At 39.7% G+C, this 14941-nt stretch overlaps 1 protein-coding gene across 1 annotated transcript in view; it reads right to left on the minus strand.

The window, feature by feature from the left end:
- Positions 1–14941, minus strand: part of LOC137640050 (SPRY domain-containing protein 3-like) — a 165674-nt gene that overhangs the window by 83877 nt on the left and 66856 nt on the right. The window contains 2 exon segments of the mRNA XM_068372441.1: positions 3254–3337; positions 3339–3440. Of these exon segments, the coding sequence (XP_068228542.1) occupies positions 3254–3337; positions 3339–3440 (186 nt within the window).

Raw genomic sequence — 14941 nt, forward strand, 5'->3', positions numbered from 1 at the left:
CTGCCACTGCAGGGATCTTATCCTGAGGTGGCCATTTGGAACAAGACGGATGAGAGAGGTTAGGTGGCCTAATAGACTCGACCAACGAGACTAGAAGAACTTCTTTCCTGAGGAAGGGTGCAGCCATTTCCTTCAGCCTGTGTACTCTTTCTTCTGATGGGAAGACTTTCTCTAGGATGGGGTCTATGATCATTCCGAGGTATACCAGTCTCTGTGAGGGTTGCAGTGATGACTTCTCGTGATTTATCAGGACCTTCAGATCCTGACAAAACTCGAGAAGCATGTCTCAGTGGAGAAGAAGGATTGTCTTAGAGTCTGCAAGGATCAGCCAGTCGTCCAGATATCTGAGAAGACGGATCTCATTCCTGTGAGCCCAAGATGACACTAGGGCGATCACTCTGGTAAATACCTGAGGAGCTGTTGCGAGACCGAAGCATAGAACCTTGAACTGGTATGCCTTTCCCTCGTGAATGAATCTTAGATGCTATCTTAGATGCTTCCTTGAAGACAGATGTATTGGGATCTTGAAGTATGAGTCCTTCAGGTCTAGTGTGCATAAGAAGTCCCTTGGATGTACCACTTGGATGACTATGTCTGCTGTCTTCATTCTGAACCGAGTCTATTGAACAAACTTGTTCAGAGGGGAGAGATTGATGACTGGTCACCCAGCCTCCAGAAGCCTTTTTCACCAGAAAAATTTGACTGTAAAAGCCTGGAGACCTGTCTACCACCTCTTGGAGAGCACCCTTCTGAAGCATGGTCTGGACTTTTGACGTGAGGGCCAGCTCCTTTGCGGATCCCTTCGCAAAGAAGCATAGATGCACTGGATCCCGAGTCAGAGGAGGGAGAGATTGAATGAACGGGACGCGATACCCTTGGGCGATCACATCGACCGTCTAGGGATCTGCCCCGTGGAACTGCAACCTTTGCCAGTGGTGCTGTAGGACATCCTCACACAGGTGGTGGGTGATGAAGAATGCCATTCCTACTGGGAGGGACCACCTCGGCCACCTCCCTTTCCTCCCTTCTTTCCTCTGAAGGACTTGGACCCTTTCTGTCCCTTGGACTGAAAGGGCCGCTTAGACACCTTAGAAGGTCCTGAGCACCTGGAAGTTGACTGGTGAGTAGAGGAAGGTGCTTGCTGAGGCTGGGAAGACTGGGAAGGTCTATCATAGGACCGAGACGTCATGGCCCTATGGAGGAGAAAATCATTGGACGATTTCCTCCATCACTCAGCAGCCCTCTCTATCACTTCCAGAACAGAGAGAGAAGAACCCTCGAGGGTGGAATTCCTCAACCGAAAGACCTCCACTTTCGGCACCTGCTTGTGGAACCGACCTATGACGGTATCCCTTCTCTTGAGTATAGCGTTCGCCCCACAGGTTGACAACATGGTGCGACAGAAACTCAAAAGTCTGGGTACCTGACAACAGGGACTCCGTCTTTCTGGCCGACTCTTTCGACAAATTATGGGAGCGAACCATGAGGCCCAAGGATCCCAACCACAGATCCAACCATTAAGCAGCCGGCACGGCGTACTTCGCGCCTCTCTCTATGTTTAGGAGCTCAACTGCTGATAGTGAGACCTTCAGAGAGGAGAGGGTTTGAGTGGGAACTCCCTTCGCTAGGTACTCTGCTGAAGGGTCGAGGGTTATGGTGGAATGTGGTTCCCCTTCGATCTCGTAATACTTCCTTTGTAACACAAAAGGAAGTGGAAGAGACCAAGAGGAGGAACCTGTCCTCAAGGAACTAGAAGCTCCAGCTATCTGAGTGATAGCTTTCCTTTTGCCAGATGTCAGACCTTTGGACCAGGGCAATGGCGCAATGGACCTGGAAGGCCTCTGGGTCTCGAATATTTCATTGAGAGCCATATCCTTCCCTTCCTGGATGGTGGAACCAGGAGTGGACAGCCTGTTGATGGCACTCATACAGGCGAGGACCTGCCAAAAGGTATGCTCCGACTCACGTCTCTCCTGTTCGGGAGTGATAGTTCGGACTGGACGCCAATGGAAGATTCTCATCCTCCGAGTCTAAGGGGGTCGTTCACCGCCAGAGCCTGGGGTAGGTCAGGGTCATCAACTGAAACCATGTATTGGCCTGCCACTGGGGACCGCGTCTGTGCCTCAGCCCCTCTATCTTCCCGTGCTGCGGCGTTCTTAGGTTTCGTCTTCGTGTCCTTCGGATAGGGTCAGTACAGAAGTTGAATACCAGAACTTCTAAAGCCTGACACTCTCTTGGTTGATGAAAGTCTTGCTGACTCTCTATTCAGCCAAATGTGATCTTTATCAATATTTTATTTATTAGGGGAGAGTAAAATTATTGTGCGGTTAATTTTTCAAATCTTTTACGTCTCTCTTTTTGTGAATTAGTGTGATGATAAAGTGTTTCCCATGCTGTAGGTATAGAGCATTCATGCAGACATTTTTATGTAAAGTTCAGCGAGCTTTACTACTTTGAAATCTCCCATATATTATTTAGGCCATTGTTAGGCCATCTTCTCCTGCTGTTTTGCCCTCGTTGCATGCCTTTTAATGATGCACCCATTAAAGCACAGTGGCATGCACCACCGTAGTCAAAATGGAGTTAAAAATACCACATTAATTCAGATGATTTTCTCTATGCATCAACATTTTATATTTAACCTTATGCTTCAGACATTAGGGGGGGGGGTGGGTCTCTCTCTCTCTCTCTCTCTCTCTCTCTCTCTCTCTCCTCTCTCTCTCTCTCCTCTCTCTCTCTCTCTCTCTCTCTCTCTCCTCTCTCTCTCTCTCTCTCTCTCATCTCCTCTCTCTCTCTCTCTCTCTCTCTCTCTCTCTCTCTCTCTCTCTCTCTCTCTCTCTCTCTCTCCTCATCTCTCTCACTCTCTGCTTCTCTCCTCTCTCTCCTCTCTCTCTCTCTCTCTCTCTAAAACTCATCATTTTTCAAGACAAGTACCAAAGCCTCAACTAATTTAGTCGAATCTGGTAAATACAGAGGGACAATCGGTTAACTCGGCTACATACAATTTAATATTATGGATCACAGCACATCCAACAACATGCTTTGACATATCATTTATTTTTGGCTTAACATTCAAATACAGTACCAAAATAAAATTAGGTAAATATTTGGAATAGTGAATACCCATGAAATACATGTTGCCGTCCCTAAATCATTTTACAGTACGTGCTTTGAAATTAGATATCAAGTGCCACCATAATACACTTTCTTGATCAACTACAGAAATATATCCCTTAGTAAGTGTTTCCCTTACCTGTCCATTTAACCTTATATCATGTAGCCTTAACCATTCCTCCTCAACTGAATCGACAGACATATGTGTATCTTCATCGGGAGGGCCACAAGATCTGCGGAGATAGTCTAACAGCATCACCAGCTGCTGCTAATCCCACACATGGATACAATCCTCCAGGTGGAACTCTAACCATCACGGATCCCACCTACAAATATTACAACTCAATATTAGGATGTTTTTTGAAAGCAGACTGATAGTGTAATGTAAACACAGTAATTAGAATGAAAAGTAAAAATAATCAGGGTGCACTACAATCCAAAATCATAAGAACAAAATGGTGACACATATGCAATATACTGTACATCTACAATGCATGATCTGAAATAATCCCCAAAATTTTAACCATGCTACAAGACAAATATATTCTAAAAAAAATAAGCATTTATATTTTTCTACCTAATACTGAGATTATTCTTACTATTTTTTTTTACAATCCAAGTTTAATGAAACAAGAGAGGCTTAGGGGTTTCCCTATCAATCAAAAGTTTTAATTGTGACCCAAATATTGCAATAATTCACAAAAAAAAACAGGCTGCAAATAGTAAGAAAGAAGGGACTTACAAATGGTAAACCTAATAACTTGCTATTAACCATCTCTCCAAAGTACTATAGGTCCACACAGTAAAGGTATTCAATTTACTGATGTCAAAAGTTCTGGCTAAAGCACTATACCTCACTCCATGTTTGTCATAAAATAAATTGTGTTACATTAGCTTTTTGATAAAGGTTGTATTGCTTCATGGTTTGAAATATGGTAATGGGTAAAAGGAATGCGGGAATTTTGTATAATAATTTTAAAAATACACAGAAAAAAACCAGTCATTTGTGTTTCAATGCATGAAAGAGAAGTATTTCTGCTGTCATCTAAATAACAGGGCATTTAATACACATTAGATATCAATGGAAAATAATCAATATCACAAAAATAAATAAAATCACTCCCAGCAAGTAAAAATTTACATCAAACAGTCTATAAAGGGAATGAAGAAAGTCACAAGAATGCACACTAAACTTCCCTCAAGTATTCACAAGGGACTTGTACAAATGTTAATACAGTACAGTATATACTACCTGATGCTACTTTCCATAAATACTCTTGGTCCAACTTTGCATCTAGGAATTAATCTAAAACAAGTCATGTAAACTATAAAAATCAGTGATATAATTAACAATATAAACTCAAAACATACATCATTCAATTTTATAATGTAACCCCACAATGTCAACAACATACTCATGCATTTATTTTTTATAACAGATGAAATTAGAAGCACAATATACCCCATACTACCTACAGGTTCAAAGATTAGAAATGACATTCCTCTCCAATTTTTATTTCTATAATTTCATAGAACATAATTCTTTAGTCTATTAAAATTTTATATTTTTACCAAAGTTATTAGTTAATACAGTTTAAAAACCAAACCATGAACTTGACAGTAAATACTGTATATGATACTGAACTGTGGAATTCTTATACATAAAAAACTGCTGACTGCTGATAACAGTTCAATATCATGATAAAAGACAAATACTGTAAAATCACTGACTGCTTACAGAAGTTGTGTCAGGAAAATAAATTCAGTACAGAGAAAGCTACTTCGGTTTCTCTTTATTTACAAGTGATTAAAAACTTCATGTATGTACGGTATGTGAAAATTATCATTAGTTTCAAGTAACTAAACCCGACCAGTGAGTTACTTCAGAACTCAAATGAGTAGCAAGAAGGACTTACAGTATCTGATTTTTTTATTTCTTAATGAAAAGTGGTAATCAGAGTACAGTACATCAAAGTGAAAGAAATTACACAGCTGAATAGAAGTAAGCAAAGAGGAACAGACAAAAAGGAAAAGGCAAAGTGCAATACAGTACAAATGGTGGCAAAACAGAGGCTGCAAAGAACCTTTAGTAATCATTACAGTGTTCTGTTTAAAGCATTGACATCAGAAGCCCTTAAATGTTATGCTGTGCACTTCAATACTATTATTATAATGTAGCCCAATAAAACAACTGAAAGTTTTCAAAATTCTTAGAGTTGATTTAAAGGATTTTTTTTAAGATAAAAATTGTCTGAAAATGACAAATTTGGAGATAATTTTTATTTGTCCTAACTATACAAACCTAATTCCTCAACATGGGAGAAATAACAGCGAAGCTAGAGAAAAAGGCAGTTAAAATCTTATAACAAGGGGTAAACAGTTGGTCAGTAATTACAGGCAGAGATTGGAGAATTTCTGCCCCTCTGCTAGCTCAGCGCAGTCACTTTGATTGCAGCAGAGAATATCTATGGGATAGGTGATGGCGGGAAGCTATGAGTAGGGAATTCCGATTTGTATAATTAGGAAAAATACAAATTATCTCCAAATTTGTCATTTGTCTTGGTTCAAATACAAACCTTTGTCCTTTACATAGGAGACTAATCATTTGGGGGTAGGAAGCCCCATTCCAACTGGCTGAAAACTTATCCCAGGTTACAAAGAACTCGAACTTTCTGACTGCTGTGAAGCTAAAGTTCCTTTACATCTTGTGCACCTATGGTTTGACAATACCAGAGGGTCCACGGTCCTTTCAACAAAGGATACGGAGCTGAAAATCTCTGTCATAAAAACAAGGCATATGTAAACCAATGGATTTGCCTGGTTCCAACCATAAGGCATATGTACTATATCGAATGGGTTTGCCTAGTTAAAACACACTTTCTCTCATAAGAAATGTGTAGAATGACACTTTTATACCATGTAATAGAAAAGCTACCCGTAAAATGGAGCCCTGGCTGCAAATAAATTAATTCAAGCTGACAGGGTTTTCAATGCTGTTCCCTATAGAAGGGAAGATGAAAGTGAAAAGAAAGGGCCAGCCAATCTTCACTTTCATCCATCCAACAGGCTACCTTCCATCTTTGATACAATGCTAAAAAGTCCTGTAAAAAGGATAAGAGGCAGCTATACCACCTGCTGTGTAGCTACAACAGGTCCTAGAAAAAAAAAGGTCTAGGGACCTCTGGGTTGATTCCCGCAGGTAATGGGCCAGTAAAGGTCTGATGTTTCCACGAGCCTGCGACAGAGAGATTCTTACAGAATGATAGGGTTGTAGCTACTCCCTTGACATCATAAGTTTTATCCTGAGCTCCACCTGGAGCAGGTGGTGTGGGTGGCAAACAGGTACAGTTAATGACTTTCCTCAGTCAAGAGAAGGTCATATTTAGTTGCCTTCTTTACTCTCCTCGTGTTGAGGAGCTGCATGAGGTTGAGTTGTTTATATACTTTTGGGCAGCAGTCAAGTGCGCTTACAAAACCAACAAGAACTTTGGTTACATCTCTAAGGCTTGCGAGCCGAGACGAAGGAATCCCGGAGTCGAGAACCGATGGATTTTGGGCCTTTGCTAAAATCTCAGGGACGAAGGGGGACAAGACCTGTTCCAGCGTTCGGTATGAGCGACGCTAGAGAGCCCTTGAAGTTTGTCAACTCACTTGTCGGAGGTTAAGGCGAGCAAGAAATCTTTTTGAAGGAAGTTTTCTAAGTGAAGTAAGCCTCAACAGTTGAAAGATGTCCTCTTAATGAACTGCAAGACCTTATTAACGTCCGAGGGTGGTAGTTTCCCCTCTCTTGGAGGATAGGACTGTTCAAAACTCCACCTGACCATAGAGAACTCTGCAAAAGTAGCAATAGCAACTCCTTTCAGCCTAAAGATCTAACTTTAAGGCTGAGTTATGGGCTCTCACCGACTATACTGAGCAGAACTTCTCTCTTCGGAGTTAAAGTAAAAATTTGGCTAACCATGGTATACAGCAGTGGAGAAAACTCCCTTCCCACCCACAGAAGATTCCAGGAAGTATCCTGACATCTCTCAGGCAACTTTTCACGAAAAATCTGTCTGAGAGGAAATGCTAGATGATAACCATGCGTGAAGTCTCAGTGATTCCACAGAGTTGTGGGATCCCAGGGCTTGTGGTTAGCAGAACATGTCGGACTAAGGAGGTAATCACCCCCAGAGCCTCAATCACGAGGAGCCGAAGGTCCAAGTACCATTCTACCTGGGGCCCACTCGGCGTTATTAGTCAAACTGAGTTGGGAGTGGACCGGACACAATTCAAAACACTCCTTATCAGGCATAACAGAGGGTACACTCGGGCACTCTATTTCATATTATCATTATTATTTTTTTTATTCTCTTGTCTTTTTGAAATGGTGTATTGGGCAGGCTTAACAGAAGGGCCATGAATGTCTGGTGGTTTATCAAGAGGTTGTCTTTTCCTTTTCTTCTCAAAACCATTCTTACTGTCCTCCCTTCAGTTTAAGTGGCTATCCTGGAGGGTATTTAGCCTTGCCTGGTGTATTCGCTCCTCCATGTTGACCAGTTTTTCTAACTTTTTACTATAGTCTATGTGTTTCATCAATCACTATATTTATAATTCTGTACATATTGTTTTTGTTATAATTCTTGTTAGTCTAGTTTTTAAGTATGATGTCTCTTTTTTTTTTTTTTTTTCTATTAATTCTTATGCTGTCTGGAGACATTGAGCAAAATCTGGGACCAGTACGTCCTAAATTTCGTCAATGTCGTCTTCTGTATAGCAATATTCGTGGTCTTCATGCAAATATCCAAGACCTTAAAGTTGAGTCCAGACAGTATGATATTCTTATATGCTCAGAAACTTTGGTTTCTAATAAGAGGCACTCATCTGAGCTCCTTATAACTGGTTTAAGAAGCCAATAATGTTGAAACGTGATGCCATCCCTAGGGCCAGGGGAATGGTGGTGTATATTAGGACTGAGTACCCTGCTTCTCATAAGTCCTGCTATCAATGTGGTTGTCATGAGATTCAGGTAATAAAAGTTTGTGGTAGGCATAACTTTTATTTGTGTTCCATCTACCGGAATCAAGGCATGGATGATTCTATCTTCGATTGTCTTCTTACCATTATGGCTAAGATACAAAAAGATGATAGAAAGGCTTCTTTTGTTTTTGTTGGTGATTTTAATGCACACCATAGGTAGTGGTTAAGTTCTATCTCTCCTACCGATCGCCATGGTTTAAGAGCTTTAGACTTTGCCTCTGAATCAAGCTGTGAGCAAATCATAAATGAAGCTACTCACAGGTCTGGTAATTGCTTGGACCTCGTATACACTGACTCCCCTGGCGTTATAAATAGTAAGGTTGGTTCTCCAGTTGGGACATCTGATCATGCCTTGATTTCATTAGTAGTGAAGACTGAGCAGCCTGTCCCTGATATATCATACTCTTGTAAAATTTACATGAAATCCCAAGCAGACTGGAATGGGATTTTGCATGATCTTTTGTGCTTGAATTGGTCACAATTATATAGTAGTGTAAATCCTGTTGTCCCTTTGAATGAGAATCTAGTCAACATAATTGATAGGCGTATCCCTTCTCGTGTGCTAAGGTACCGAGTGAAGGTCAAACTGTGGTTTAATGATGATTGTAGACGTGCTTATTTGGAGAAGCAGGAGGCCTATCATCTTTGGAAGGGTAACAGATCAGATTTGACCTGGAACAAGTATACTCAGCTTCGAGCTTTTGCTCAGAGAGTTTATGCCTCAACTGAAAAGGAATACAATTTAACCATAAAAGAAACCCTTTCTGGTACAACTCAGGAACATAAATGGTGGTCTACCCTTAAATCTGCACTCTTTGGTGTACATGCAACAGTTCCTCCTTTACTTAAACCAGATGGCTCAGTCACTCACTGTCCAAAGGAAAAGGCAACCCTGTTGGCTGATGTTTTTGACAGTAAACAGAGTAATGAAAAACTTGAACTTCCTCATTTCTGTTTTCCTGAGGCTAAACTAACTGGTTTAGCTTTTCGATCTCGTGAGATCAAAGCTCTGTTGATAGACCTTGATGCTTATGGAGGTGTAGACCCAAATGGTACTTTTCCTTTGTTTTTTATAAAGACAGCAGATTTCCTAGCTACAAAGTTATCTGTTATTTAGCGTGTAAGTTAGCAAGAAGAGGAGCTTTTAGCACTTGTTGGAGAATTGGTAATGTTACTCCCCTAGGTAAATGTGTTTGTGGTAGCTCAAGTCCAACTGATTACTGCCCAATTTCCATAACTCCCATATTATCTAAAGTTTTTGAACGTCTTCTGGCAAAACGTCTTAATAGGTTTGCTGAAGGTAATCATCTATTCCCTAGTTTGCAATTTGGTTTTCGTAAAGGCCTTGGAGCATGTGATGCCCTTCTTACAATCTCCAATGCTATACAGAAATCCCTTGATTGTGGTCAGGAAGTTTGTATGATTGGCCTTGATTTTAGTGCTGCCTTTGACCGTATTAATCACGAGGCCCTTGTTTTCAAACTCAAACAGTTGGGAGTGGGTGGGTCGTTTCTTGGCATTATTATTGATTTTTTAAGTACAGTAATAGATCTCAAAGAGTTGTTGTTGATGGGCACCATAGTGAGTATAGGAATGTGATATCAGGTGTTCCACAGGGTAGTGTTCTTGGCCCATTACTTTTCATACTATATACACATGACATGTGGTTTAGCCTAGAAAACAAGCTTGTTGCATATGCAGATGATGGTACTCTCTTTGCATCAATTCCATCCCCTGAATGTAGATCTGGGGTTGGTGAATCCCTTAATAGAGATTTAGCTAAAATTAGTGCATGGTGCAAATTATGGGGTATGAAGTTGAATCCTAATAAAACTCAAAGTATGATTGTAAGTAGGTCAAGGAAGGTGGCTCCTCACCATCCGGATCTCAGTATTGATAATGTATCTTTAAATTTGTACGACTCTTTTAAAATTTTAGGTGAGATTCTCGACAGCAAATTTACTTTTGAGAAACACATTAGGTCTGTGTCTTCTTCAATTGCACAAAAAATTGGCTTATTGAGAAAGTCTTACAAGATTTTCGGTGATCAATCTATTCTGAAGTGTTTTAATTCTTTCATTCTACCTTGTTTTGAGTATTGTTCTCCTGTCTGGTGTTCAGCTGCTGATTCTCATCTTAATTTGTTGGACAGAAATTTACGGTCCATTAAATTTCTTATTCCTGATCTAGATATTAATCTCTGGCACCGTCATTCAATTAGTTCATTATGCATGTTGCATAAGATTTTTCATAACTCTGACCATCCTTTACATTCAGATCTCCCTGGACAATTCTATCCTGTTCGTAATACTAGGCAGGCAGTTAATTCTAATAGCCAGGCCTTCTCCATCATGAGGCTCAATACTACACAGTATTCTAGAAATTTTATTCCAGCTGTTACCAAGTTGTGAAATGATCTTCTTAATCGGGTAGTTGAATCAGTAGAACTTCAAAAGTTCAAAGTTGGAGTAAATGTTTTTATGTTGACCAGGCTGACATGAGTCTTTTTATAGTTTATATATGACTTATCTGTTTTTGACGTTGTTAATAGTTTATATAGGACATATCTGTTTTGACGTTGTTACTGTTTTTAGAATGATTTATTGTTAATTTATTTATTTCCTTATTTCCTTTCCTCACTGGGCTATTTTTCCCTACTGGAGCCCTTGGGCTTATAGCGTCTTGCTTTTTTAACTAGGGTTGTAGCTTGCCTAGTAATAATAATAATAATAATAATAATAATAATAATAATAATAATATTACAGTAATAATAAAAAGACTAGACGTCAATGACGTCCCAGGGATGCATTGGTGAGCAGAATATCGGAAGCTTTCGATTAGCCAAGTTGCAAATATGTCAACTATTAGAGAACCCCTCAAAGTCAGAGACTTTCAGTGATATCTTGGTACTTGACCATATGTTTAAAAAATGTTGAATACCAAATAATTATTTCCCATTGAATATAGTGTAAAACTAATACCGCATTCCAAACCACAGTTGATTAGTTAGTAGCATGACATATTAGCATAAAAAAGTGATGCAGGAATGTAGCTTTTACACACACAGTATATACAATAACACAAAACTCTTAATAAAAATAAAAACATTAGAAGTCATTTTAACATAAGACTATGTAATGAATCTCCATCTTAGATAAAGTTTGTTAAACAAATTCATTTAGGTCTGAAAAGTCTATGACTGGACTCCCATCCCCAGACACCTTTTCTACAAGAAAAAGTTGACTGGAGAAGCTTAGGGAGCCGTCACTAACCTTCTGGCGGTGAAATCACACAAGCATGCTTGTGCACACGATGAGATACATGCATGTGCTCCTGGGAGCACCCTTCTGCAGCATGACCTGAACCTCTGGCGGGAGGGATAAGTCCTTCGCCATTCCTTAGCAGTAGGTCGATGATGTCACGGGTGGTAAATTAAAGGAAAAGAGTTGATGAATGGGAGGTGGAACATGGATTTGAGCACATTCACAGTCCACTGTTCCATTGAGTAATAACATCTGCTCTTCTATTAAGGTTGCAGGCATCCTCATGACTTTCGACCACCTTGGCAATGAATCTCTATCAACTTACGGATTGAGACGATGGACTGGGACTACCAACATCACAGTAAGTCCATCTCTCAGCCAAGTGAAACTCTCCCCAATGGCACTTTATTCAACTGAAAAGACTTGATTGCACTCAACTTTGCTAGAGCAAAGGTGGGAAGAAATAGGGATAATTTTCTAATTTAGAGGCTTTTTGAGAGCATTCAGTGCACCTGTGGAGAGTCCATCCAATCTATGAATCACATACTACAAGATTACCGAGAGGTTCTAGCCGTTCTGATGACTATCTCGTAGAAGCTAACAAAACTGCTCTTGACTGGCTATTGCAGTGGCGTGATAAGATATGATGATGAGGCATTCTCCAATAGGTAGCATCATAAGAGGACTGCCACCCCTAGCGTAAGAGGAGAAAATTCTGGATTGCTTCAGTATTTTGCGTATCTCCTTGCTCAGGGGCCAAGCTAGGCTTGTTTTTATTGTAACAATTTTCTTATTTCTTTTATATAATGTTGAAGCAAGTACCTGGCCCTTCTTTCCTGTCCCATGTCAGTTGTACCTTTGACTGTCTGCTCTGAAATGGTTATTGTTAGTTGACTGTTCTTTGGGTCGTGCTCAGCAACTGTACTCAAGAGACGCATAATTGGTGTGTTTGTATGTATCTTTACTATCTGTCCCAAGCATATTTGTGCAACCAGGGTAGGGGCTTGCTAGTTGACCACAGAGGGAAGCGACGTGCAAATAGCTAAGAGGGCACCAGCATGCGACTGCTTAATGTTACAGTCAGGCTTTGTTATTCGCAGGTTCTGTCTTCACGGACTCGGTCATTCGCAATACAAAGAACCATATAACCAATTAAATAAAAAATTCCTGTATTTGCAGTTTTCCGATAAGTACTCTCACAGCCTGACTATTTCAAACTGACTGTGCTCATTTTAAAACGAACTCCTATTTTAAACGACTACTGTACTATGGTCTTAAAAACGTCGTTCCAAAGCAATTATGTGAAAACAACATGCTATTTTTAAACAACTACAGTACTATCGTTCTTAAATATAACTTCTATTGTACTTAAATGCATAGCTTTTATTCTTAAATAAGTAATTCTGATTTTTTTTATCGCTATTAAATAAATCGCTCCAACGTACATCGCTCTTTTGCAGATATCGCTCTGTCAGTTATCGCTCTAGAGTATGAGTGCCATCAAAGAGTACAGAAGAAAATATGCTAGAAAGCAAATAACCGCCAAAATCTCCAGCCAGTGGAAGAACGTCTGTTCTCACTGATGGCTGCTATCTATGTGACTGCGTAAGCAAGCAGAGGGGTAGGTGGAGAGAATAGGCCAAACTATTCGGTGTGTGTGGGTGTGTAGGCAAATGAAAAATGAGCCGTAACCAGAAAGAGAGAGATCCAAAGCAGTACTCTCTGACCAGTCAAGGGACCCAATAACTCTCTAATGATAGTACTGTATCTCAATGGGTGCTAGTGCCTTATGAGGCACTTATGTAATAGTGAGGTGTTGTAACCCACATGTTCTAAACCCCTAACAGGCTGAGCACACGCCAGGGGTCAAGTAAGGTTAGTCACCCTATGCAAGCGCTCAAAGGCACCACGTTCAAGTATGTGCACCTGGCCATGCCAGCACATTTGAAGAAGAACATGCACAAGTTCCGAAGAGCTAGCACTAGGGTGAGAGTCTTGCGTTCGCACTGTTGCACATTCCATACGGAGGCGCATGGAAGACATGCTAGCATTAAGCATGTCTCTTCCACGGGTGAGCATGGTCACTTGTTAAGCACACTCAAGTTTGGCAATCATTATTCCAATCCAGTCGGGGAATGTTGATTCAACAGCACTTGCTGGAAGAAATATAGCTGGTGAGTGCATATATCCAAAGAAAGATATGGGTATTTATTCAGGAAGATGCTTATTACTCCTGATGCTATATTCTTCCAACTTCGGAAAAGTCTGATTCAAGGGCAATGATATCATTAAGCATGTCCTAGACCTAAGGACAATGTTCCAAGATACTATTAGCATCATTACTGAGAACAAGTGTCAAAGAGAAAATAAGAAAATACGCTTGAAAGCCAATAATCGCCAAAATCTCCAGCCAGTGGAAAATGTTTGTTCTAACTTATGGCTGCTATTAAAGTGACTGCTCAGTAAGCAAGCAGAGGGGCAGGGCTTCCCCGCTCCCAGCTGGTAATTACTGGCCAGCTGTTTACACATTATAAAAGTTTTAACTGTCGTGTTCTCCAGCTTTTCTGTTATCTCTCCTATGTATAGGACGAAGGTTTGTATTTATGCCAGAACAAATAATGTTGAAGAATTACAAAGCAAAGCAAGAAGAAACCGTAAGGAACAGATAAGTTGAAGAATTACAAGGCAAAGCGAGAAGAAACTGTAAGGAACAGATAAACGTAAAAGGCAAGACAACATAGCTGAAGAGATCTTACAGAGAACTTTTAAATCCATCATTATGTCAAAGGGACAAAAAAGAATGTAACATCTGTAAACATTAGGAAAGACATTGAGAAGATGAATGGAAATATCATGAAAGAAAATGAGATCACAAAAACAGGGGGAGTTTTATAAAAGTAATATACAAAGGAAAAAGGAAAGACAACACTCTACAAAGCTGAACCAATTGAGCAGCAAGACTGAAGTACAGAATGATAGTGTGGGAAAAGGGAATGTAACATTGGTTAAGAAAAACTGCTAAAGTTAATAACAATTAATTTGACTAAGGTATTATCTTTATATCGATGTAAATAAAGAAATACCTTTCAAGAAATTTACAACTTATTTGTAGATATTTAGAAGAAATTTGGAAGAATAATCAAGACATACGATCAGATGACTATTTAGAATGGAGAACCATAGAGAACCTCTGGGTAAAAAAATTATCATATTGTAGTTTGTTTAAGAAAATGGTAGAATAAAATTGCAAATACTGAACAAGATTGAAAATCACTATAATCGGAAACAAAATTATTGCAACCAGAATATGAGATACGGAAAAGTCTTTAAGAGAATCTAGGCCTTGAATGTTGTTGGAAATGGTTAAGTGACAAATAAAATACTATATCAAACAGCAGATGATGTCACAAGGTACGCTCAAGATTCAGTAATGGTGAAAAAGGTAGGTAGATAATTAAGTTGGGGGGGGATGGGACACTTTTAACATGTATATATATATATATATATATATATATATATATATATATATATATATATATATATAT

The sequence above is a fragment of the Palaemon carinicauda genome, chromosome 4 (genome assembly GCF_036898095.1).
Source record: "Palaemon carinicauda isolate YSFRI2023 chromosome 4, ASM3689809v2, whole genome shotgun sequence".
NCBI classification, from domain to species: domain Eukaryota; kingdom Metazoa; phylum Arthropoda; class Malacostraca; order Decapoda; family Palaemonidae; genus Palaemon; species Palaemon carinicauda.